The 24,116-nt window shown below is 38.7% G+C and overlaps 1 protein-coding gene across 1 annotated transcript in view; it reads right to left on the minus strand.

The window, feature by feature from the left end:
* Positions 1–24,116, minus strand: part of LOC134801803 (B-cell receptor CD22-like) — a 700,667-nt gene that overhangs the window by 12,905 nt on the left and 663,646 nt on the right. The window contains exons 9-14 of the mRNA XM_063774411.1: positions 22,456–22,607; positions 17,152–17,296; positions 9,186–9,316; positions 8,740–8,893; positions 8,336–8,430; positions 303–393 (exon numbers count right to left, since the gene is read on the minus strand). Coding sequence (XP_063630481.1) covers positions 303–393; positions 8,336–8,430; positions 8,740–8,893; positions 9,186–9,316; positions 17,152–17,296; positions 22,456–22,607 — 768 coding nt within the window. The remainder of the gene's footprint in view (positions 1–302; positions 394–8,335; positions 8,431–8,739; positions 8,894–9,185; positions 9,317–17,151; positions 17,297–22,455; positions 22,608–24,116) is intronic.

Below are 24,116 nucleotides of genomic sequence, written 5' to 3' on the forward strand. Positions count from 1 at the left end.
TCTGACTTTTTCGTCCATGATGTTACTTTTATCCCTAAACATATTGACTCTTGAATTTGCATCATTGTTTAAAAAAGACACGCAATTAAATCTCACATTACTTTTTTCTGTATTAACCCAAATCTTTGCTTATGCCACAACGGGACACTTACCACTCTGTGCTGCGTTTAGCGTGGAAGCAGCCGTGAGCTCATGCTTGCTGTGGGCAGAACTGGCGGGATACTTACCACTCTGCGCTGCGTTTAGCGTGGAAGCCGCCGTGAACTCATGCTTGCTGTGTGCGGAACGGACGTGATACTTACCACTCTGTGCTGCGTTTAGCGTGGAAGCCGCCGTGAGCTCATGCTTGCTGTGAGCAGAACTGTTGAACCACCAATGGTACGTCATGGATTCCTGTCAAATTAAAACGATTATGGAATGATGCAAGTGGCACAATTGATCTTTAAGTTGTCCATCGACAGCGTTTTCTCTGCGTGAAAAGGGCGGGAAAGGCGCTAGGCTTCCGTATTTCGTTTGAAGCCACGTATTTCTAAAACCACCTAATAGGGAAATCTACCTACTTTTGGGACAAACACTTCTTTTAACTCCAAACTGCCTAAAGATCAACTTTCACTGACAAGTTTTAGGGCATTGTCACGGTAGAGTCAGACCACGCTAAGTTTTCATTCCAAATGATACGTCAAGTATGGAGCTTAATATAAGGATACTAGCGACCCGCCCCGGCTTCGCACGGGTTACATAAAACCTTAACAAAATATACACCTAGGCCTTCCTCAAGAATCACTCTATTGATAGATGTCAACCGCGTGAAAATCCGTTTAGTAGTTTTTGAGTTTATCGCGAACATACATACACATAAACAGAGACTTTGTTTTATAAGGTGTATAGTGATATATGCATTCTTTCTTGACGCTAAAGTTTTGCAAAGTTAGCGAGGTCAAAGTCTAGCAGACCAGTTACATATATCTGACAGCGAAAATTGTCATTGATACAAATAAACCATGTTTTTGCTTTAATAGCCAACTATTAGTTTAACCCAAATTAAAATATATATTATCTCAAGTTATAAGCAAACATTGGAACGGGATTAAATGTAGGTAACCGTTCAAAAGTTTAATGTCTTCCCATAAACCGATACCAAAAGCAATTTTCACAAAAAGACATCCGTAAGTAGGTAAGAAATAAACTTTTCGTCAATTCGGCAGCATCTAAATAAATATTGATTGACGGAAATTGAATGAACCTCTTTACAAAGCCTTTGGAGCCAATTAAATTTTCTCCTATTTCAAAAGTTCGGTTGAGGAATAACAATTGGGAATTATACCTGGAGGCCAGTTCTGTTTGATCAGTTTGATATGGTTTTCATCTGTTTTTGATACGATCTTGACTGTGAGTGCCAATACCAATTAACGTAGGCGGTTTACGCTGATTGGTGCTGACTATTGGTGGTGCCGCACAATGGTATCATCATCATCATATATATAAAATTGAAAAACCAGAACGGGATAAAAAACGAGGGAAGAAGCGAGATGGCGCCTTACAAATTTCTAAAAAAGTTTTTGACAAGTATCTCGAATACGACGCACGTATGATAAGAAAAAACGTTTAAATCTATTATCTACATATGAGAATAGAACTAGAGCATAAAAACTATCGCTTTCGATGCGTATTTAATTTACAATAAGCAAAAGAAATTTTCATAACAATCTTCATTTTACGATGATCGGCCATTTTCGGCAACTGTCGGTTAGTTTCGTTTCGGTGGTGACAAAATTATTTGTTGTGGTGCTACAGACATACCAAATGTTTATGTTTGTCATGTTTTATTACACGAAGTAAAATAAAAAGTGCTGTCAACCTCAACCTTAGTCTATGCCCATACGAGTGACTTATGCCATATATGACTAAACTTATTAATCAGTTAGTATTATATTATTAGTATTATCCTATGATTATCGTGTTAATAATTCGTATTTTATTGTTTTAAATTTCTTTTTGAGTTATATTATTCAGATTGACTTTCACGGCTTCGGCAAACATTGTCATTCGTCCGGGGAACAGGCTGCCGAGATGGGTCAAAAATACAAAGTTGATAGCAAGTTAATATGAAGCCCATCATCAGTTCAAGGGATGGTGCCCGTAATAATGTGTGTGTGATAATTATACTTTTTACAAATATAACCAATTCGGGAACTGTTTTCTCGCGTAATACGATACGACTCGACCAGGTAGGATTTTTTCTTCTTGCTGAACAGTCACCGTCAGATATATCGGAACGGCCGAGGTATTCACAAATATCTCAACAATGTAAGTAAATTATAATGTAGTTAAAGTGCATGCTCAGATATTTTGGAGCTCAAGGGTTGCTCAAGATCTGCTCAACCTCGGCCATGGCGACTGGCGAGAGCTATCGCAAGACCGGGAATCATGGCGTGACCTGGTGTCGGAGGCCAGGACTCATTTTGGGTCGTTGCGTCACCGTAGCCGTCGTAAGTAATGTCAATATCCAGACAGGGAAATGGGGACTATTTACGTTTGTATGAAAATGCGATTTATGGGCGGTGGTCGTACATATTCGTCTTAAGGCGGAAATTAATCTAATGAACGTTTTTACAATTGGGCTTATAAAAATAAATAATAATTTTATTTTGAAACAAGTTTTAAATAAATACCCACGTAGATGAAAAAATACAATCTTGCCTTTTATCAAATCACATCATTTTTTGAGAAATTTGCGAATTAAGTTATCCAAATATCGGTTACAAATAAGAAGTCCCTATCACAGTTATAAACCCTGGCAGGGTTCAATACATAATACAATCGGTATTTAACTAAACATAAGGCAAACTCTTTATTTCATTTACGCGAGCGGAGCTGCAGGCCCGTCTAGTTATAATTATAAGTAAGGAGAGTATTTTCAAAAGGGCTTATTTCTCTATGGGTATCAAACAAAAATAAGCCCTTTTGAAAAGACACTCCTCAACTATAGATAAGATATACGTAATGAGCACAAAAATACTTCCAAGTTTATTTTATTACATACGAATTAATCTGTTTTGTTGATTAGTTTTTGCTAACCGTTCATCTTTGTTACACTCGTTGTTAAGAACATGAGCTTGTTTCTTTTGTGTGCGGGAGCTCGTTTTTTTAGCATTAGAAAAAAGGTGAACAATCTTGACGTGTCGTTTTATCGAACAACATTTTTGAAAAATAAGTCACGGCAAATATGTAACAATTATGAATCATAATTATACGATTATTTACATTATTTTGCTTTCATAAGTCCGTATCTGAGAGGCATAACACTGTAAGTCCATTTTTTGTGATTTTCGGTTTTTTACAGTATCGTACATAATTTCTGATGCTCCATCGATCCATAAAACTATATTTATCGATAATACTACCAATTCCAAGTTTTTCAAATGCATTTTACTGTAAGTGGATAACCCTCTGGGAAACATTTTGATGTAAGTGAAATACAGTAAAATGCTACTAGGTTCATTTTAAGGTATGTCCAGAGAGTTTACTGTTCTGAGTGCACATACACTATAATGCTAGGCATATTGTAAAGCATTTTAATGTACCTTTTATATGACTGTAACTCCTCGAATTTGAAATGAGCTTAGAAGCAGAATACTGTATGTGGGGTAGTTTTTTTAATTTTATTGAAAAATATATCTTATAAGTAAAAAATGATAACTTGAAAGTAACACAATAATGTCAAATATATTTACTGTTGATTAATTTAAAAAACTGTGACATAAACCTCTTGTGTGTCATTTTATGTTGTTCGAAAAACCTTGTAACACAAATTTTGACACAAAATCGCTCCTCCTGTAAAATTACTAAAATGGCACTTAGGTACAGTGTTATGCCTCTCAGGTACGGAAGTAATAGTTACTGATTTTAAAAAGCGTTTTTCAATTAAAAGACACGTCAAGATCGCGTAGTCTTCTTCTAATGCTAAAAATACGAACTATAGGCGCGACTAAAGAGCAACTGTATAATTTAAGTGCTTCAAATTTGGAACGCCTATATCTGGAGTTATAACTATAGGTATATAATAATATTGAGTCCATATTATGAGATGCAGTTAGTTTACTGCAACACTATGCTGGGTCGATTAGTCTGTTCGAGATCCTGAAAACGGTGAAAAATAAAGATAAAACTCCTAAAAATACGTGTGATACCTCATTAGATTCGTCATGATGCCTAGAAAAATGTATTCGAACCATGTATTAGCACACAAAAAATATCAAAAGTTATAAACAAAAAAGGGGGGGAAAAAGTAGTTATGTTTTATTTCCCCAATATCTCAAAAAGTATTAATGTTTAAGAAACCAAAATTAACATTATAAAATAAGAGGATATTTCGAATAAAACACTCCATACTTGCAGAACTGTATCTCCATTATTTATATTTTTTATTCAACACTGAACACAGCCCTCCGCGCCTCATTTTCGGGAAACGCGCGTGGCGTGAAAAAGCGATTACGTAACATTAAATATAATTTTAAAGGTATTAAATATTCATTGAAAAATAAAAAAAAATATGGTGTATTTAGAATCTGTCAACAAATGTAATAGTTGTAGAAATTTATCTTAAAGTTATTTTTTCAACAAGTTAGGTAATTGTCAATGAACAAAATTTTCTCGAAATTCCTTCTTTATTGAAAACGAAAAAAATGTATTAATAACTATTGTAAAATTTCGTCACTTTCTAGAGCCTTTCTCATATACATGCTTAATAAGATCTTTTTTTTTTAATTTTTCAATGAATATTTAATACCTTTAAAATTATATTTAATGTTACGTAACCGTTTTTTCACGCCGCGCGCGTTTCTCAAAAATGAGGCGCGGAGGGCTGAGTTCAGCGTTGAATAAAAAGTATAAATAATGGAGATACAGTTCTGCAAGTATGGAATGTTTGATTGGAAATATCCTCCTCTTTTATAATGTTAATTTTGGTTTCTTAAATATTATTACTTTCTGAGATATTAGGGAAATAAAAAAAATCTACGTTTTTCCCCCTTTTTTTGTTTTATATAACTTTTGATATTTTTTGTGTGCTAATACACGCTTCGAATACATTTTTCTAGACATCATTACGAGTCTAATGAGGTATCACAGGTATTTTTAGGAGTATTATCTCTATTTTTTACCGTTTTCCGTTTCTCAAACAGACTAAATGTCCTTTTTAGCAAAACGTTGTTTTTTAATGTCAATGTCAACTTATAAATTATTTGTAAACTGTTAAATGGTGGTGTTAAATAAAAAAAAAATCTCTCTCTCTCTCTCTCTCTCGGATGCCTGGCGGTCTAGCATAAGTTGCGTTCTCGCGAGCGAGTCCATACTTGAAGTCGCGCTTGATGTATGGAGTCGCGCGCGGGAACGCAACTCATGCTAGACCGTCTGGTGATAACCCAACTCTCATCAAGGTCGTATTAAAACGAGATTGAAAATATAATTGTAAAGACAGAATCGGCATTCAAAAGTTCGCTTGAGGAAAAACAATTCTGAATGACACCTGTGATGTAATGATAATATTGTTTGGTAGAAAAGTTCGAGCCTCTGTTGGGGGATGATAAACAATGTGATCACAATTGGGTTCGTAATCAATTGTCTGTATTTTGCGCTATGCAATTAATTTATTTCCTTATAAATTAATATCAAAGACATATGTAACTTCGTATAAGATGAATAAAGTCTAAGGAAAAAACGTGCCTCGGAAATCAAGAAAAAATCATTCTCGGATAGATGGCGCACATACCTGTAGCCTATGCTCGGCTAGATGGCGTGAGGACACCGATTCATATTTAACAATTTTAACACATAGATATCAGTGAATGAACATGTATTGTGTCAAAATTATATAAAAAGAATAAAATCATTTATCCATATATACATTTTTTTGATAATTTTATACGTTTTTTTTTGAGTTTTAGTCGTGCGTTTTATACGTTTTTTTTTGAGTTTTAGTCGATAGATGGCAGTAAATTTACTGTGACTACAAAATTTACTATGACAGGACCCCTCTATACTATCTATTATCTTTGTTAATATGCAGGAAAACATAAACATGGTTAGAGTTAGACCAAGAAAAGTCTGCATCGATTTTTATAGCACAGCGCGAGTGTTATTTTAAACGTCAAACTTCTATGAAATCATGACGTATAAATAACACTTGCACTGCATGTGATATCAAATTCGTTGCAGACTTCTCTTGGTCTAACTCTTGATGGGATAAGAGAAATATTGGGGCAAAAGTAATATTCCTAGGGAATTCTCATACTGTTCCTCTTGATCCGAGCAAAATAAACTATGTTTCTCTTAACGCACATGACCCTATATGCAGGTACCTAAGTTTCTATGATATAACTTTTGAGTAATATTATAGTCTGTATCTTTAGGTATTTAAATAAAATCTACCCTCAAATGGATCCTTAAGCCAGTTGAGGGTAGATGAAAACATTACACGACCAAATAATGTAGGTTAAAGTCAGGTCGTTCAGTGACTAATCCAGGCGGTTTTGTAATTGGTTGGTTAACTAATAAATGTTATAACTACCCGAAAATGTACAAATTATTTGTTTACTTTTATTTAAATACCTAAAGATACAGAGTAAGTATAGGTATAAATATCTGGGAGACCGAGCTTTGCTCGAAAAACATATAAAAAACACAAAAATGCGCGTTTACCCAGAGATAAGACCTAGCTAGATCAATTTATCGCCCCCGAAAACTCATATAGCAAATTTCATCGAAATCGTTAGCCGTTTCCGAGATCCCCGAAATATATCTAGACATGCGGCAGCGTGTCAAGCCAAGTTCAAGCAAAGGAACTGGCTAGCCAGCGCCGAGTGTAATATTACACGAACCACTTGGTGACACTTTTGACCCTTCTATAACTCAAAACATCTTTAACGTAAACACATAAAACTACGTGTGTTTAATTATATCCATAAGGACATCTAGAAGCCCAAATCTCATGAAGCTAGCTCAAACGGTTATAAAGATATGAAGGTCAAAAAGTCGTAAATTTTGGGACGGACTGACTGACTTATACCTAAACCTAGAAGGATGAAATTTGGAATCCAGCTCGGTTATTGTGTGTAAGCGTAGGAAAAAATCTAAAAATAAAAAAAAGTTAAAAAATAGGGGGGGTCCCCATACAATTTTTTTTTATTGTGACTGACATATAAGTACCTAAACCTAACCTACTTCCAGATGGCCTAGAAGGATAAAATTTGGAATCCAGCTCGGTTATTGTGTGTAAGCGTAGGAAAAAACCTAAAAATTAAAAAAGATAAAAAATAGGGGGGGTCCCCATTCAAAAAATTTTTTTTAAATTGTAGCGTTGGAACCGTTACAAGCAGATATTTGAAACTATCCCAATATATGTATTATTATATTTACTATATAAAAGAAATATAAAAATAAAGTTAAGTCAAAAAATAAGTGGTGTCCCCATACAAAAAACTTGTAATACGCGCTAAACAACCGGCCAACGGTGTGTCGTCGGCGGCGGCGCGCGGCACCACATAATTATACAAAGAACAGAAGTAAAAACCATGCAGCGGAAACACAAGAAAAAACATTAAATCTCAATACCTGCCTAGTTTTCTTTACAAAAAGTATTGATATCCCACCAAAAACATAAATGTAAAAAAGGAGAGCCAAGTTCAATACAAAAATTACGCTTGGCTGTGGAGTTCGCCGCAAAAAGAATGGAGATCTAAATGAGTGCCAAGTTCTATGCAAAATCCAAATATGTATTTATAGGAACAAAATAACATTATAAACAAGTATTAAACTCTATTTCTTTGCTTTATTGGATACCTATAACAATTGCTGTTATTTAAAAAAATGTGAGATCTTAAAGTAGGTTAGATTTGGCTTGGCCAGTTTTTATCAGTATTACAATATATATATATGTTGAATAACTTTATAAAATGACTGATGTAATGAAAACTGGCCAAGTCAAATCTAACCTACTTTAAGATCTCACATTTTTTTTAAATATCAGAAATTGTTATAGGTATCCAATAAAGCAAAGAAATAGAGTTTAATACTTGTTTATAATGTTATTTTGTTCCTATAAATACATATTTGGATTTTGCATAGAACTTGGCACTCATTTAGATCTCCATTCTTTTTGCGGCGAACCCCACAGCCAAGCGTAATTTTTGTATTGAACTTGGCTCTCCTTTTTTACATTTATGTTTTTGGTGGAATAAATATATACAAGAATTGCTCGTTTAAATGTATAAGATTAACGATTTACAAAATTACCTCTCACTCGAAGTGCACCCCAATGCACCTATTTACAACATACCTTTGGATTGGCGTCTAGATCGCACTCAATTTCGATGAGCTCTCCTCTGGCAGCTCTCAGTACGGCAGGCTGCGAAGACTTGCACGTAGGGGTATCTGTGTAAAAGAGACGAAAGATAGAAAAGAGTTTAGCGATGTGGTACTTATCAGTTTAGATTAGGAGCTTATCAGCAGAGAGCCAGATCACTCAAGACCAGGTATTTGTGGAAGTGCCGAATTACAGAAAGAAATTAATCACGCTGTGAATACAACTGCCTCGAAACCACAAACAATGCTGTGTTAATATTAACTTCAAAATTTTGTGGGTCATACAAAAACTAAAAGAAACCTGGTGAAATAGACACAAAGGATTTACACCAAAGACAAAAAAGTCAGAAAATTCTCAGTTACTTAAAGAATACTTACATTTAACATCCAACATGAGCTTTTCACTAAAGCCCTCTCCCAGGGCATTTCTGGCGGCACAGACGTAAGCCCCGGCCGCTTTCCTGGACACCTTCTGAAGCACCAGACTCTGGTTGGCTACGAGTACTCCGGGTCCGGGTTTTACTACCATGTCCTGGGAAAAATCACTGTAGATGCAAATTGGGGGAAAGAGGAGGCATTCCACGAGGATATAGCTTAAGAAATTTAATTCTTCTTATACTTCTGAAAATATATTTAGTTAGGTAAATATTATTATATAACTTGGGTAATAAATTAACTGGACCAAAGATAGAGCGGCTTGGAGAGCATTGGTGAAGAGTGGCCACAGTCGTCATGCCCCTCAATCATGACGGAACGATACAGAAGAGAAAATTACATTTGATTTGATACAATAATCAAACAAATATATATTTTATTCAACTTACATTGTGAGTGAAATGTACGTGCGTATGCCAAGGATTTGCTCGCACTCTGCAGTCTATGTACACATCAGAACCTTCAACGACTTTGCTGGCGTCCAGGTTCGCTCCCAACTCAAGCTTCACCAGCGGTAGATCTGTGAACAAAGTTAAATTTTATCATCATATTTATCGCCCACTGTTAAGCATAGGCCTATTTGAGTACGCTACTTCTCCCTTCCTGAGCGAATCTCACCCAGAAGTGACCCGCAAACTTTCGAAGGTCACCTAAGGGTCTCCACCGATATATCGACGCGGAATCGGCAAACGCTGATAGGAAAAAGCTTGATGTCTGCGCAATAAGAGCGAAAAAGCCGTCGACGCGTCGGCAGGCGCCGGCCGATGCGAGCCGAGTTGAACGACGACTTTTTAACAGACATAAAGCTTTTTCCTATCGGTTTTTGCCGATTCCGCGTCGATACATACATCTGGGGTATGTCCTTAAACTATGTCCCGCCCAACACTATTTCAGTTCAGTACTGACGTATAGTCCGACAAGAAATTGTAAAAAATTAATGAGGGCGCCACTTTCTACGTAACTGTCACATTTTTGGCGTAAAATGCTTAAACATGGCAACAATTTAGTATGGACTTTTTTTAGTTCCATTTTATTTAATTTCTTCTATTTTATATTTTTATGTCGCACTATATGCCTCGTCTTGCACCTTCAATTGTAATTTATGGTTAACGCAAGAAAATAATTGACATGACTGGCATTACTGAGATCTTATAGGAATTTCGAGCTACATCCGTCAATAATCTATTGGTATTGAAATTCTGTTTATTTTCAAAAGTAAAATGACTTCACGTCGCATTGTAAAAAGATCTCGAAGAAATGTCCTTGAAATCAAATCGCAGGTGATTTGTTTTTTTTTGAAATGACAGATAAAGATTCACAGTAACTTATGTGTTTATTTTATGCTCGTAAAGTTCATATTACTAGTGGCTCTGTGAGCTGTAGACCTCGCGAGCAGAGCTTTAAATAACATGGTACTATAAGAGCTTTAAATATAGTAAATTAAAAAAAAAAAAAACAATACGAAATGTATGTGTAAAAAAATACAAAAAGTTATAATAATATCCCAGCATACAATTACTGAGGATCGAACCCAGACCCTCTGTGCAAACAGAAAAAGCGAACGTTTACAAACTGAGCCAAATAGTTCTTAGATGGGTTGACGAAATTTAGCTACTCCTTCTCAAATTAAAATTAGTTAAAATTAAATATCTCCATACCTTCGAAACCAGCGAAATAAATTTTCTGAATTTTTGGCCATTTAATCTATAAACATATCTCAAAAAGAAAACACTCGTATGGTACCGATACCACTATTTGTTTAGGCGCGAGCTATCACAACTCCGCCATTTAAAAAAAAATCAAAAAACCGGACGGACAAAAAAAAAAAAATTCACAGATTTCGTGCCTCACACGACTATCGAGCACATTGGAAATGAATCTACGGAATTCGAAAAAATATTGTCGCTGAGCGACGAGAAAGTCTGGATAAGGAAAAAGTTACAAAATAAAACTACAACGTTGAATGATAATTATTTTATTCTTAGACTAACACAAGTATCCTGGACATAACGCATGTGAACAAACAAATTGCAAAATTTCCACACGCGTATCCAAGTTTGAATAATTGTCGCCGTGGCGCATAAGTATAGGTACATATTTCATTTTTCGATTAATAAGCAGGATATATTAATGTTCAAAGTACAAGAAAATTATTACACGGCAAATCCGTAGTCAACACGAGAAGTGGTGATCGGCAGCGGCCCATTTGCAAGATATGAAATTTTCTTGACAGCAGTTTGACGCGACGAGAGATGACCATAACAGCGTTTGTCTATGTTGCACCAAACCTGAGTTCCAATAGGTACTACCAGGGTTCAGCATCAGCTATCTTGGGTAATGCTCATCATGACGAATCGGGTGTCCAAAACAGCGTGTGCCTATGTTGCACCAAACCTGAGTTCCGCTAGGTACAACCAGGGTTCAGCATCAGCTCTATCTTGGGTACTACTCTCCTAAGTGCTCATCAAGACGAGTCGGATGACCAAAACAGCGTGTGCCTATGTTGCAACAAACCTGAGTTCCTTTAGGTACAGCCAGGGTTCAGCATCAGCTCTATCTTGGGTACTACTGTCCTAAGTGCTCATCGAGACCGATGACCAAAACAGCGTGTGTTTATGTTGTATTAAACCCGAGCTCCACTAGGTACTGCCAGGGTTCAGCATCAGCTATCTGCTAGCAGCCGCCAGCAACATGCTGAGGTGAGACCATTTCGTGGCACTTTTTCTTTTTTATGTTTCTCTGTATAAGTTTTTATTCCTCTCCCTCTCCCTCTCCCTCTCCCTCTCCCTCTCCCTCTCCCTCTCCCTCTCCCTCTCCCTCTCCCTCTCCCTCTCCCTCTCCCTCTCCCTCTCCCTCTCCCTCTCCCTCTCCCTCTCCCTCTCCCTCTCCCTCTCCCTCTCCCTCTCCCTCTCCCTCTCCCTCTCCCTCTCCCTCTCCCTCTCCCTCTCCCTCTCCCTCTCCCTCTCCCTCTCCCTCTCCCTCTCCCTCTCCCTCTCCCTCTCCCTCTCCCTCTCCCTCTCCCTCTCCCTCTCCCTCTCCCTCTCCCTCTCCCTCTCCCTCTCCCTCTCCCTCTCCCTCTCCCTCTCCCTCTCCCTCTCCCTCTCCCTCTCCCTCTCCCTCTCCCTCTCCCTCTCCCTCTCCCTCTCCCTCTCCCTCTCCCTCTCCCTCTCCCTCTCCCTCTCCCTCTCCCTCTCCCTCTCCCTCTCCCTCTCCCTCTCCCTCTCCCTCTCCCTCTCCCTCTCCCTCTCCCTCTCCCTCTCCCTCTCCCTCTCCCTCTCCCTCTCCCTCTCCCTCTCCCTCTCCCTCTCCCTCTCCCTCTCCCTCTCCCTCTCCCTCTCCCTCTCCCTCTCCCTCTCCCTCTCCCTCTCCCTCTCCCTCTCCCTCTCCCTCTCCCTCTCCCTCTCCCTCTCCCTCTCCCTCTCCCTCTCCCTCTCCCTCTCCCTCTCCCTCTCCCTCTCCCTCTCCCTCTCCCTCTCCCTCTCCCTCTCCCTCTCCCTCTCCCTCTCCCTCTCCCTCTCCCTCTCCCTCTCCCTCTCCCTCTCCCTCTCCCTCTCCCTCTCCCTCTCCCTCTCCCTCTCCCTCTCCCTCTCCCTCTCCCTCTCCCTCTCCCTCTCCCTCTCCCTCTCCCTCTCCCTCTCCCTCTCCCTCTCCCTCTCCCTCTCCCTCTCCCTCTCCCTCTCCCTCTCCCTCTCCCTCTCCCTCTGCCTCTGCCTCTGCCTCTGCCTCTGCCTCTGCCTCTGCCTCTGCCTCTGCCTCTGCCTCTGCCTCTGCCTCTGCCTCTGCCTCTGCCTCTGCCTCTGCCTCTGCCTCTGCCTCTGCCTCTGCCTCTGCCTCTGCCTCTGCCTCTGCCTCTGCCTCTGCCTCTGCCTCTGCCTCTGCCTCTGCCTCTGCCTCTGCCTCTGCCTCTGCCTCTGCCTCTGCCTCTGCCTCTGCCTCTGCCTCTGCCTCTGCCTCTGCCTCTGCCTCTGCCTCTGCCTCTGCCTCTGCCTCTATCTCTATTTCTATTTCCACCACCACAAGAATGCATAGATTGTCGAATAGTGCGTTATCTACGCCCGTCTCAAACAGGATAGATAGAGTTAGACCAAGAAAAATCTGCAGCGATTTTGAAAGCCCACGCAGTGCAAGTGTTATTCTGCCGTCATAATCCCGATAATTCATAACAAACACCGATAACGAAACATGAAGTCATAAATGTCCTGTGAAAAATGTCGTTCTGACTTTTTGACTATTTTAAGGTTAGGCTACAGGGCAAACCCTTAACCCGATCGTCTTTGTTTTAGGCTCAAATTGTAGCTGACTAAATTGTCCAGAGCCGTTTTTCTCAAATTTTTGATATCATTCTTCGTTTCCAAATAATCGAGCACCAAAATCAAAAATTCGGAAAAAAAATAATTTTATTTTCACTATTTCGACCATAACTTTTTTTGTTTTTGACTTTCTCGAATAATTATTTTTGCACCTTACAGCTCTCGTGATTATGCGTCTTTTGAGCCTATTTTTTAATATCATATCTTCACAACTTTCCGAGATATAAGGGGATCGCACTTTTTCGTGAAATCGGACCGTATACTGGAGCGAACGAAAAGACATTTCCAATGTCAAAATTTATTTAGACATAGAATCCAGTCACAATATTTCACGAGATTCGGTTAAGAATTACGACCTGTAGAGGAGAACATCCGGACATACAAAAGCAAAATGCTCCAGTCGAAACGTAGACCTTCGCTACGCTCCGGTCAACGTAGACCTTCGCTACGCTCCGGTCAATTATGTATCAATGAGTGAAGTGAATTGCATAAATAGGCTTTTCTATTCTTGCTCCACAACAATAATAGGGTGACAATGACAATGTGCCCAATATAATTACACTTATCTCACGATCAATTCACGAATATCACGGAATACCTGAAATCCATATTAGCCCCATAAATGCCCCATTGTCAATGATATTGGTCCCTTTGACGATTACTGGCCACTCAGCTTGCCCGCTTTATGCTTATGACATACTTGTGTCAAAATGACGTATCCGCCATAGTATTCTCATCGCATACAGAACGCGATCTCATAGTTAAAGCCAGTATAAGAGCGCTCTCCGATGACTGGTATTTTTTATGAATCTGGGGGTCACATTATTTTGGAGTTTGATATCGACTTCCTTGCATCAACCAATGTTAAAAACTACCTAAAATTTCCAATAAGCAATTATGGAGCTTACTAATAATGTAATAAGGATGAATTTAGAGTGAAATTTTCAGGCTTGAGTCGTTTTAGAATTTGAACGTTACGTCAAAGCGCAGAAGGTAATCTAGGCGGCAATAGTGCCTACAAGGGTGCTTTCAGTTGTCTATTCTTGGCCAAATCTGGCTTGCTAATTGGCTTTATACTCTGCCACTATGGAGATCAAAGAGTGACATATACAGGCTGATTTTGGCTTAAAGCTATAGTGGACGACCGCTATTCCACACAAATATACGGCCCTATATCAAAACCTAGTAAGGGCTTAAAATCAAAGTTTACACGAGAGCGTAAAAGAGCGTTTCTTTTATTTTTTGCCATATATTGTGACCTTATTTGGCCACTTTTGTGTTATTTCTACTCAGAATCACGAGCTCTTTCGATCCTAATGGGATAAAAAAATGTCCCAGAGTTTTTTTCCTCTTGTGTTACCATTTCCTCATATACTTTGTATGGCGGTAACAAAAAGGAAAGTTTGAAAAATGTATGAAAATTTTAGGACACTTTTTTTCTCCTCTTCTTCCTCGCGTTATCCCATATTGCCACGGCTCATGAGAACCTGGGGTCCGCTTGACAACTAATTCCATGATTTGACGTAGGCACTAGTTTTTACGAAAGCGACTGCCATCTGACATTTCAACCCAGAGGGGAAACTGGGCCTTATTGGGATTAGTCCGGTTTCCTCACGATGTTCTCCTGCACCGAAAAGCCACTGGTAAATATCAAATGATATTTCGTACATAAGTTCCGAAAAACTCATTGGTACGAGCCGGGGTTTGAACCCGCGACCTCCGGATTGAAAGTCGCACGCTCTTACCGCTAGGCCACCAGCGCTTGTTTTATGTATTTACACTCTGCGGGCTCAGCACGGTTCCATTTTTATCGACTATCACTATGCGCGTCCCTTTCGCACTTACATACTTGTTGGAACGTGACAGGCATGGTGACAAGGGATAAAAACGCGACCGTGCTAAGCCGCCTGGTGTAAAATTGTATTTGAAGCCCTTACTAGGTTTTGATATAGAGCAGCCGCGTAGTCCCAATTTTCCTCTCTGGACATTATGGAATTTCTTTATACAATTTTATGTATAAAAAGCCATAGCCATAAAAAGTTAAGATCGAAAACCTAGTTCCATACTAACTTTTAGAAGCTCAATCATCAAGTGCTTTTTATTTATGGGCCGTTTCAAATTTTCCAATAAAAAATCGTTCATATTTTTCGCACCGCTACCGCTGCCGCCTGTACAAAGAATGCAACCAAAAGCTGTCTCTTACGCCATTTTCGAATGACTAATAGATTAGACTAATATCTGGAGGCTGCCTCCAATTACTGTGCGGTCTGTGCGTAATGGTAACTCATTAATTGACTTCAGATGAGTTCCAATTGGCGCCGTCATTCATTCTGTGGAAGTGACAGGTAATATGGCACGTGTCAACCACATACATTTATCTGAATGGATGCCGCGTGTACTGTGATTTTTGTGAATGGTAAAAGTGTTAATATATGTGCGCAAACGGGCGAATTTGAAGTATGTATAAAATCAAGGACAACAGAATTGAGTTAAAATCAGCTTGACCGGCAGCTTTTTTCTACGAGTAGAACACTACAAATGATTTGCTGTTTCGTGTATTCTACCTAGTCATATTATATCTGTGATGTTAATCCTTTGCCAGATATAGAACTTGATAAGATAACTTTGAATGTCACAAGTCAATAAGCTTTGCCTTGGGTATGTTATAAAAGCTTGCGGTTTTAGCATTAAACATTTGACGGCTATAATCGATATTTGATGTAGGTATAGCGATGATGGATGGGGTATTTTGGGGTTTTAGGTATATGAAAAAATACTACACGCTCTATTTTCTTTGTAAAACAATTTTTAGCAACGAAAACTAGTACCAGCCATAGATATATGTTACGTATCGTGCCAAGTTTTATGTAATTTAAAGTATTTAAACATGTCGTTTTAAAATGAGAGCGTATTAGCTAGCTTCTGGTCAGGGAGCCCAAGAGGGGATTTTTGTAGTTACTCGAGCGTGCCAGATTTAATATACTTATGAGTGTATATATCTGCCCGATCCGAACTTTAAGATACGTCAATTAATAGATCTAAAGTGTCATTCTATGGAACTTGCTAACTTTGTAAACAAAAGTCACTAGGGGCTGTCCATAAATTACGTCATCGATTTTTGACGATTTTTGACCCCCCCCCCCCCTATAATCATCCAAAAATCATGCTTCAAATGACCCCATTTCCTCCTACTTCATGCTACCGTCATCCGATGTCCAGACCCCCCCCCCCCTAATTTGAAATGACGTAATTTATGAATAGCCCCCTAGTAAATTCATCATACAGAGACAATTTCAATATGGCGGTTTGTTTACATAGTTAGCAAGTTCCATAGAATGACACTTTAGAAACGATATGGATTAGATGTGTCAGTGTCAAAAGTGAAGTTTTCGTTTGAAGAAACGTCACACTTGACACGAACATATCTAATCCATATCGTTTCTAGATCTATTAATTGACGTATCTTAAAGTTCTAATCGGGCCGTATGTTGAGTAGTTGGTTGGTGGGGGGTTGGTGGGGGGTTGGTGGACTTGGGGGGTTCAACAAATCGTTAAGCAGATTGTGGATTTGGTAATTTTAGTCCAAATTAATGCTATAATTGTGCTATTACAAATCTGATAATTATTTGTACGCATTTCCTTAATCTGACAGTTACAATGTGAAAATCGGGCGACGAACTTGCGATCGTCAGATTAAGGAAATGCCAACCAAAAAATTGTCAGATTAGAGAGATACAAAAATTAGAGCATTATAGGTAACTTAGACCAAAACGACCAAAGCCACAATCTACTTACCGCTTTTTTTTACCCTCCACCAACCCCCCATAATAAAAAAAAAATCTGTAGACGCATTCCTGTTCGCTAAAAATAAACTTTATATAACCTTTTTTCTTCCTAGATGAAAGGAAATCTTTTGATTCCAATAGGTCTCTACGACGCTCGAGTAAGTACACATTTAGCATTCATTGGACCTAATTGCATGGGAGCGGCGTTTTGGCGGAGGGTCCGTGTGACATTTAAATAAGGTTGTTGATGCTGGACTTACGTTGGATCTCCATCTTCCATCCATCCTCATGTGTGGAGTGGGGTAGGGAAGGTTGGGTCGCTCGGCAAGACAGGACTCTGCCTGCGTCGTCGATGGCTGGCTCGAAGGTCAGGATGCTGTTGGTGATGTTACCATCGGTGGAGGTCTGAAAGTGGAAACTTGCTATTATAAATAGGAAAAACAAATAATATCATTAGAGGACGTTAATTACTAACCAAAGCAATTAGTACAGACAGCATAAAAGTAGCTATCAGAATATCCGTCAAAAGTATTAACCATTCTCTAATAGCTTAACCAAAAAATACATGTCTCTATAAAGTGTCATGCTATGGAACTTGCTAACTATGTAAACAAACCGCCAGACTGAAATCATCATTCAGTGACAGTTTCAATATGTCGGTTTGTTTACATAGTTAGCAAGTTATATAGAATGACACTTTATATAGCATAGCCTCGTGCTACCTACCATAGAGTCTGTGCCGAAAGAGAAGAGTCGTGGAATGTATGGGGCCCAATATCCACGACTCTTCTCTTTCCGAATCCAGTTGTATTTTAAATTCGGTTGAAATTCATTTGTTTTAAATTGTGGTCGATATTTTTTAACGCAAACCGTTGAGATATGTTTATTTTATTTGGGAAAGTATTCAGGTGTGGCAGATACTTTTGGCGCGTTGTTCCGCTTCTATTGCTGCTGACTGTAGCGTGTCCTAGCTATTAAATTGTTAAAAAGGTACCGTCAACCGTAGTGAATAGGGATGGCTGGGGTGAATAGGGACAAAACTTAAAATGTGATTTGCCTGACAATTTCTTAAAAAATACTCACACAAATAATATCATACAAAATATATTATTATTTTCAATCGAATGATGACATAAGAAATCGTCAGGTAAAGCACATTTTATATTTTGTCCCTTTTCACCCCAGCTATCACTATTCAATCCGGTTGACAGTACCCCAAATGATTACAGTAAAATAATCTATTATCAATCTCATCTTCTCTCAACTTCTAGCGTTACAATCTAGATCATTTTATATCATTATAGCGATTGAATGGAACATGCCCTAGAACCTAAACTAGACTGACAAGACCTAATCAGTGGTCAGGCGAACACCGTCTTTCTCTCAGTGGCACAGTAAAGTCTGGACAATAAGGTCTCAATAAAACTTCATAAACATTTGAGACGGACAGCATAAAATTTTTGTCATTTAGACAAAAAATGAAAAAAAAAAAAGGTATATAGAAACTTTAAACAAATGCACACTCAAATTATTAAATGTGAGGTTAGTTTATTTGTGAGTGTGTGTTCTTATGAAGCTCTGGTTCATGCAAAAACTGTGTACCAAAAACTCTTACACACAATCGAAATTAAACTTTCGTGAGACATATTTTAAACTGTTTAGACGACAACGGTGCTTTTTAGCAGGAAGTGCAGCCGCCACGAGCACTCGAGCCTGAGGAAGGACCCCCGACGGGCCCGAAACATGTCGCCAATAGCGACTAAAAATTCAAGTGAGTGAAACCGTTGTCGTTTAAACACTCTTACACACCTTAAATCCGACACATATCACTGACAGTAAAGTTCTGTTATCCCTCCTCCATAAATATACCTCGCCCTAAGCTTTAAATTACTCAATACACAATGTCCCACAGTTAAAAAAATTGTGATTGGTCACTAAACGTATTTGATAGGCTAAAATAAAATTGGATACCTACGTAAAACATCTTGCGCGACATTACAATATTTGAAATTGTCAATCTGCACGCACATTTGAGCCGCTCACGGCACACTACACGTGGGGTCATTTTTAGGGTTCCGTACCCAAAGGGTAAAAACGGAACCCTATTAATTAAGAATCCACTGCCCGTCTGTCTCACTGTCTGTCACCAGGCTGTATCTCATGAACCGTGATAGTTCAAATTTTCACAGATGGTATATTTCTGTTGTCGCTATAACAACAAATACTAAAAAGTACGGGACCCTCGGTGGGCGAGTCCGACTCGCACTTGTCCAGTTTTTTTGAGCTCTAGTCCGACTTCTACAGTTATTGCCCAACAATGGGAAACTTTATAGTTATTTAAGGGGCCCACTGATTAACAGTCCGCCGGACGGAATCGGTCTGTCAGTTAGAACAAAAAGTTGACAGTTCCGAACAACTGACAGGCAGATACCGTCCGGCGGACTGTTAATCAGTGGGCCCCTTTACTGTAGATAAAGTAATTGGTGTGATGACGGTTAATTTTAGTACTTATGTGTCTCGCATAGGTACGTTGTTTTTGTCTATCAATCATTGAATATAAGGGACAATGTCCCTGGGACATACCACACACATAATAGTTTAATGCAGGTACGTTAATTATAGTGGTATAGAGACAAGGAAACAGATAAATAGACTTAAAACGTGACCCCTATTTTTTTATTGAACAAAACACGTGTCAAGAAAGTCTATTATAAAAAGCTATTATAGAATTAAGCTTGATTAAAAAAGGTCGTAATTACTTGAGGTGTAGTGAGGAGATATAACTTTTTTAGATAAAACGGGTGGTATAGGGGTTAGTAATAACCTCAACGAGCATAGATAATGGAATACACGTTTTGTTTGAATGGTATGAGATAATTAATTGATTGGGGTATTTTTTGTAATTTATTAGAGTAGAAGCGATAACAAGGCGATTTTAGTGGTAAAGAAACCTTGATTTTATCTTGTCTAAAATAATCTGTTTTGTTAAAAAAAAAGAGATACGGTTTATAAATTGCTTGAAGCGATTGTAAATTTTTAATATTAGTGCTTTTTAAGATATCTCCTCAATGTAAACTTCATAATGACTATATTTCAAAAATCCATATTTTTAACCCAACCTTTACAGCATAAGGGTACAGAAATTATGCAAAATTGAACCCTATCGCTTTAAAATAAATTTCAAAATCAGGTGGCAAATATATTCCCTCTACCTTAAAAACCGTACTTACTGTTGAAGAAGCCACTGTGGCTATCAGCGCATCAATATAATGGTTAACTATTGTGCTGTCCACATTGTGCGTCCGACTATTAAGGGCAATTACACGCGCCGACCAATTGTGCAAACAAAATGGTTGTTCTGCATCCGATCTAATCATGTTAGAGTTTGTCGATATACGGTTGTTAGGCTAGGCTCCCAGGTTCAAACAATCGACAATTGCAATTAATTTAAAAGAGGAATAATCAAGTCATTCACAGCTCTAACTGTAGCGTTCGCTATGAAGGCGTCTTCATCAGCCAGATACGTCACTTTTGACACTGACAGATCACCATAACAAATCCAGATCAAATTTATAACCTGTTATTACAAAACAGAATACGTTTCCTGATTTAAATATTCTGGTTAATTAAGTTTCCAAACTGTATAAAGATCGCTTTAACTGCATTATATTTAAAAACACCAATAAAATACGATCACGCATTAAACCGTACAAAACTGCACTCTCATAATTGCCTTTAATGAACCAAAATCTGAAAATTATTCAACTTTATAGCGCTTAAACTTATTGCAATAAAGTCCAATTTCGTTTATTAGTTTTCCGCTCGAAAAATAAGTGCGCTTATATGGAGGATCATTATTTCAATTAGAGGCAATTTTAATTGTATGAAAGGATATTGTAAAGGATTGGGTGGGGTTGTAATTGTATCAGCCTGATGTATTGATGACGAATTTATGGATTTATTCATATAAAGTGTCATTCTATGGAACTTGCTAACTATGTAAACAAAAGTCACTAGTAAATTCATCATTCAGAGTCATTTTCAATATGGCGGTTTATTTACATAGTTAGCAAGTTCCATAGAATGACACTTTATATGAATAAATCCATAAATTCGTCATCAATACATCAGGCTGATACAATTACAACCCCACCCCTCCCCACTCCCACTTTACTCAGTATACTTAGTTACTTATGTAAGTTTAATACTATTGTGTAATCAATTTGTGTAATATTATGGCGTAGATTAGAATATGGCTTACAAAATAGATAAACACCAGACAAGTGCGAGTCTAACTCGCCCACCGAGGGTTCCGTACTTATTAGTTTTAGTTGTTATAGCGGCAACAGAAATACATCATAATATTTTAAACTTTCGCGTTTTGAACACATATTAACTCACATTGATAGACGGGTCTAACGCGAATTTTATTCAATTACCTTGATTTACCGACGTTTCGACTCAGGTTTCACTGGTCGTGGTCGCGGTTGACTGATGTCCCAGCAAAATGTCAAAACAGAGATTTGTGCAACTACCCGACGAAAAGTGTATGGAGAAGTTTGGGGTAGACATCACATTTTCAAACAATCACCACCACCACCACCACCACCACCAGTGAAACCTGTGTCGAAACGTCGGTAAATCAAGGTAATTGAATAAAATTCGCGTTAGACCCGTCTAGAAATACATCATCTGTGAAAATTTCAACTGTCTAACTATCACGGTTCATGAGATACAGCCTGGTGACAGACAGGTGAACAGACAGACGGACAGTGGAATCTTAGTAATAGGGTTCCGTTTTTACCCTTTGGGTACAGAACCCTAGTACCTTAGTACGTACACACTGACATATTCGCTAGCCTGTGCGTAACTTTCTATGCATCGTAGTGCGAGTGAAATGTATAGAAAGTAAGTTACGCAGACGTTAGCGAATATGTCAATTTGACACTGCTAAGGCAGTCGTGGTAATTAAGGCTACTGGCGTGTATAGGACAAATCGTGATCCTCACACATGCCACATGCACTCCCGCACTAATTTAGTATGGGCACAGAATAAATAATAGTACTAGGTACAGAAGACTCACTCTCTAACAAAACGCGTCTGTTACGATCAGCACAGATATGGCCGCTAGGTGGCGACAGCGCCGCGCGCGGCTTATGGCAAACCCCAAAATTGGGGCCGAACGGATGTACTTTTAGCTACCTGTAGCAAAGCGACGAAATCGCGGAGTGAGCTACGCCTGGTATGGGAGCCGCCTACAGCTTGGCAGATTAGTTCGGTCTTCTGCCACTAGAGGGTGCTTTCCACCTTGCAGTGTCATCATATTGAAATTCTTCTACTTAAAAAGCAAGATTATATACATTTATGTACTTACAGTCTTACAGTCTCTCTAACATTCTTAAGCTTGGTACCGCCTCACCACCATGTGATTGAGGGTTTGGGCCTCGCGCCTACAGCTTGGCAGATTAGTTCAGTCTTCTGCCACTAGAGGACGCTGTCCAGCTTGCAGTGTCATCTTGGTGAAATGATTCTAAATCAAAATATAATAAAATAATGTACTTACAGTTTCTCTAACATTCTTAAGCTTGGTACCGCCTCGCCACCATGTGATTGAGGGTTTGGGCCTCGCGCCTACAGCTTGGCAGATTAGTTCGGTCTTCTGCCCGGCCACTAGGGGGCGCTTGCCGCCTTGCAGTCGGACCCAGAGGGGACGCACTGGAAAAAATGAGAAGAATATTTTTTTGAAAACAGATATCCATAAATATTAGTTTTTTTTTATTAACGTAAACGTCTCAGTCGTTCGCTAAGTTTTTTCAAATGGAGTTACCTAGCATGTTTGCAAATGGCGTATCGTCGGCTAAACTTGCAAACGCTATCCTGACAAATGCCTTAACTCCTAATCTTAATTCGGAATTTGGAATTCACCGAAGGAACACTAGGGTGTTTACCGTTAACTGGGATAACTGAGAACAAGAGGGGTAATAGGGGGGGATAGGAGGAGTAACAGGGTGGTACAATTGTATGACAGCGGCCTTGTGGCGGCTGGTTCATATGAATATAAAGATAAAATAGCAGATTATTTGTTTTATCATGGTTATCTACCTAGATACTTTATTTCAATCAATCTGTCATGGTGCAAATTTACTTTTTGTCTTATTGTGACAAAGTATTAAATGACGTCGCTGGAACATCTAATAGGACCCATTTCTCACACATGTACATTACATACAGAAATAGCCCTAGGCCCTCAATAATGTCAAGTTGCAAAATGCAAACCGCCTTAAGGCAAACACGCACATCCGCAAAAACCGGGTTATAAAAAACAAAAAATACGCCTTATGGGACTTCGCCGCTTCCTTGCAAAAGACGTAAGTCAACAAAATAGTGAAAAACGTGACTTTTTTGACTTAAAGTTTTGTGATTGATGATTTCGTATCTCCTTTTAAAAAAGTAATTTTTCAATGAAGCGATGTTTTGTAAGCAGTGGGGTTATTTTACCAGTACCTATATAGTAGTTTGTGTTACAAGGGATCAAAATGATATATTTCCGTCAAGGGCGTACATTGAATCCTGAGCGTAATGAGGGATTCAAGTGTTAACGCCCAAGTCGAAATAATGTTGATACCATGTGACACATACTGCTTTTCACATCAACTATGAGGAAAATAAAAAAATCTTAGTGTTGACACAATCTGATGCTTAAACAGATTATTTAAGCTAAAAAAATAATGTCCAAAAAAATTTAAAAATAGTGTGCTAGAACAGAAAAGTGTTACTTTGATCCCTACTAGCAGGGAAGAAAAGTGCCACTTTGATCCCTCCCAGCAGGGAAGAAAAAGCCCATTTCCGAATAGGTGATGTGAGAAATACTTTTGTTGTACTTACATTTAAATATACTTCGAGTATTACAAATTTTGTATCCCTGAAGCACTACCACCAGTTTTAACATTGACATATTCACTCACGTTTAAGTAACTTACTTTCTATGCATCTCGCTCGTACTCGCATATTAGTGCAAGCGAGATGTATAGAAAGTAATTTACGTAGACGCGAGTTAATCTGTCAATGTCAAAACTGGTGGTAGCCGTACTGGTGTACATTTCATTCGATAGCGTGACGTGGCGTACGCGTTTGCGTTAAGTATAATTTTGTATGGGACTTTGAGTTTTTATAACGTCCCGCTTGGCGCGCTGTTCAAAATCCCATACAAAAATAGACATAACG

The sequence above is a fragment of the Cydia splendana genome, chromosome 23, assembly GCF_910591565.1.
Source record: "Cydia splendana chromosome 23, ilCydSple1.2, whole genome shotgun sequence".
NCBI classification, from domain to species: Eukaryota; Metazoa; Arthropoda; class Insecta; order Lepidoptera; family Tortricidae; genus Cydia; species Cydia splendana.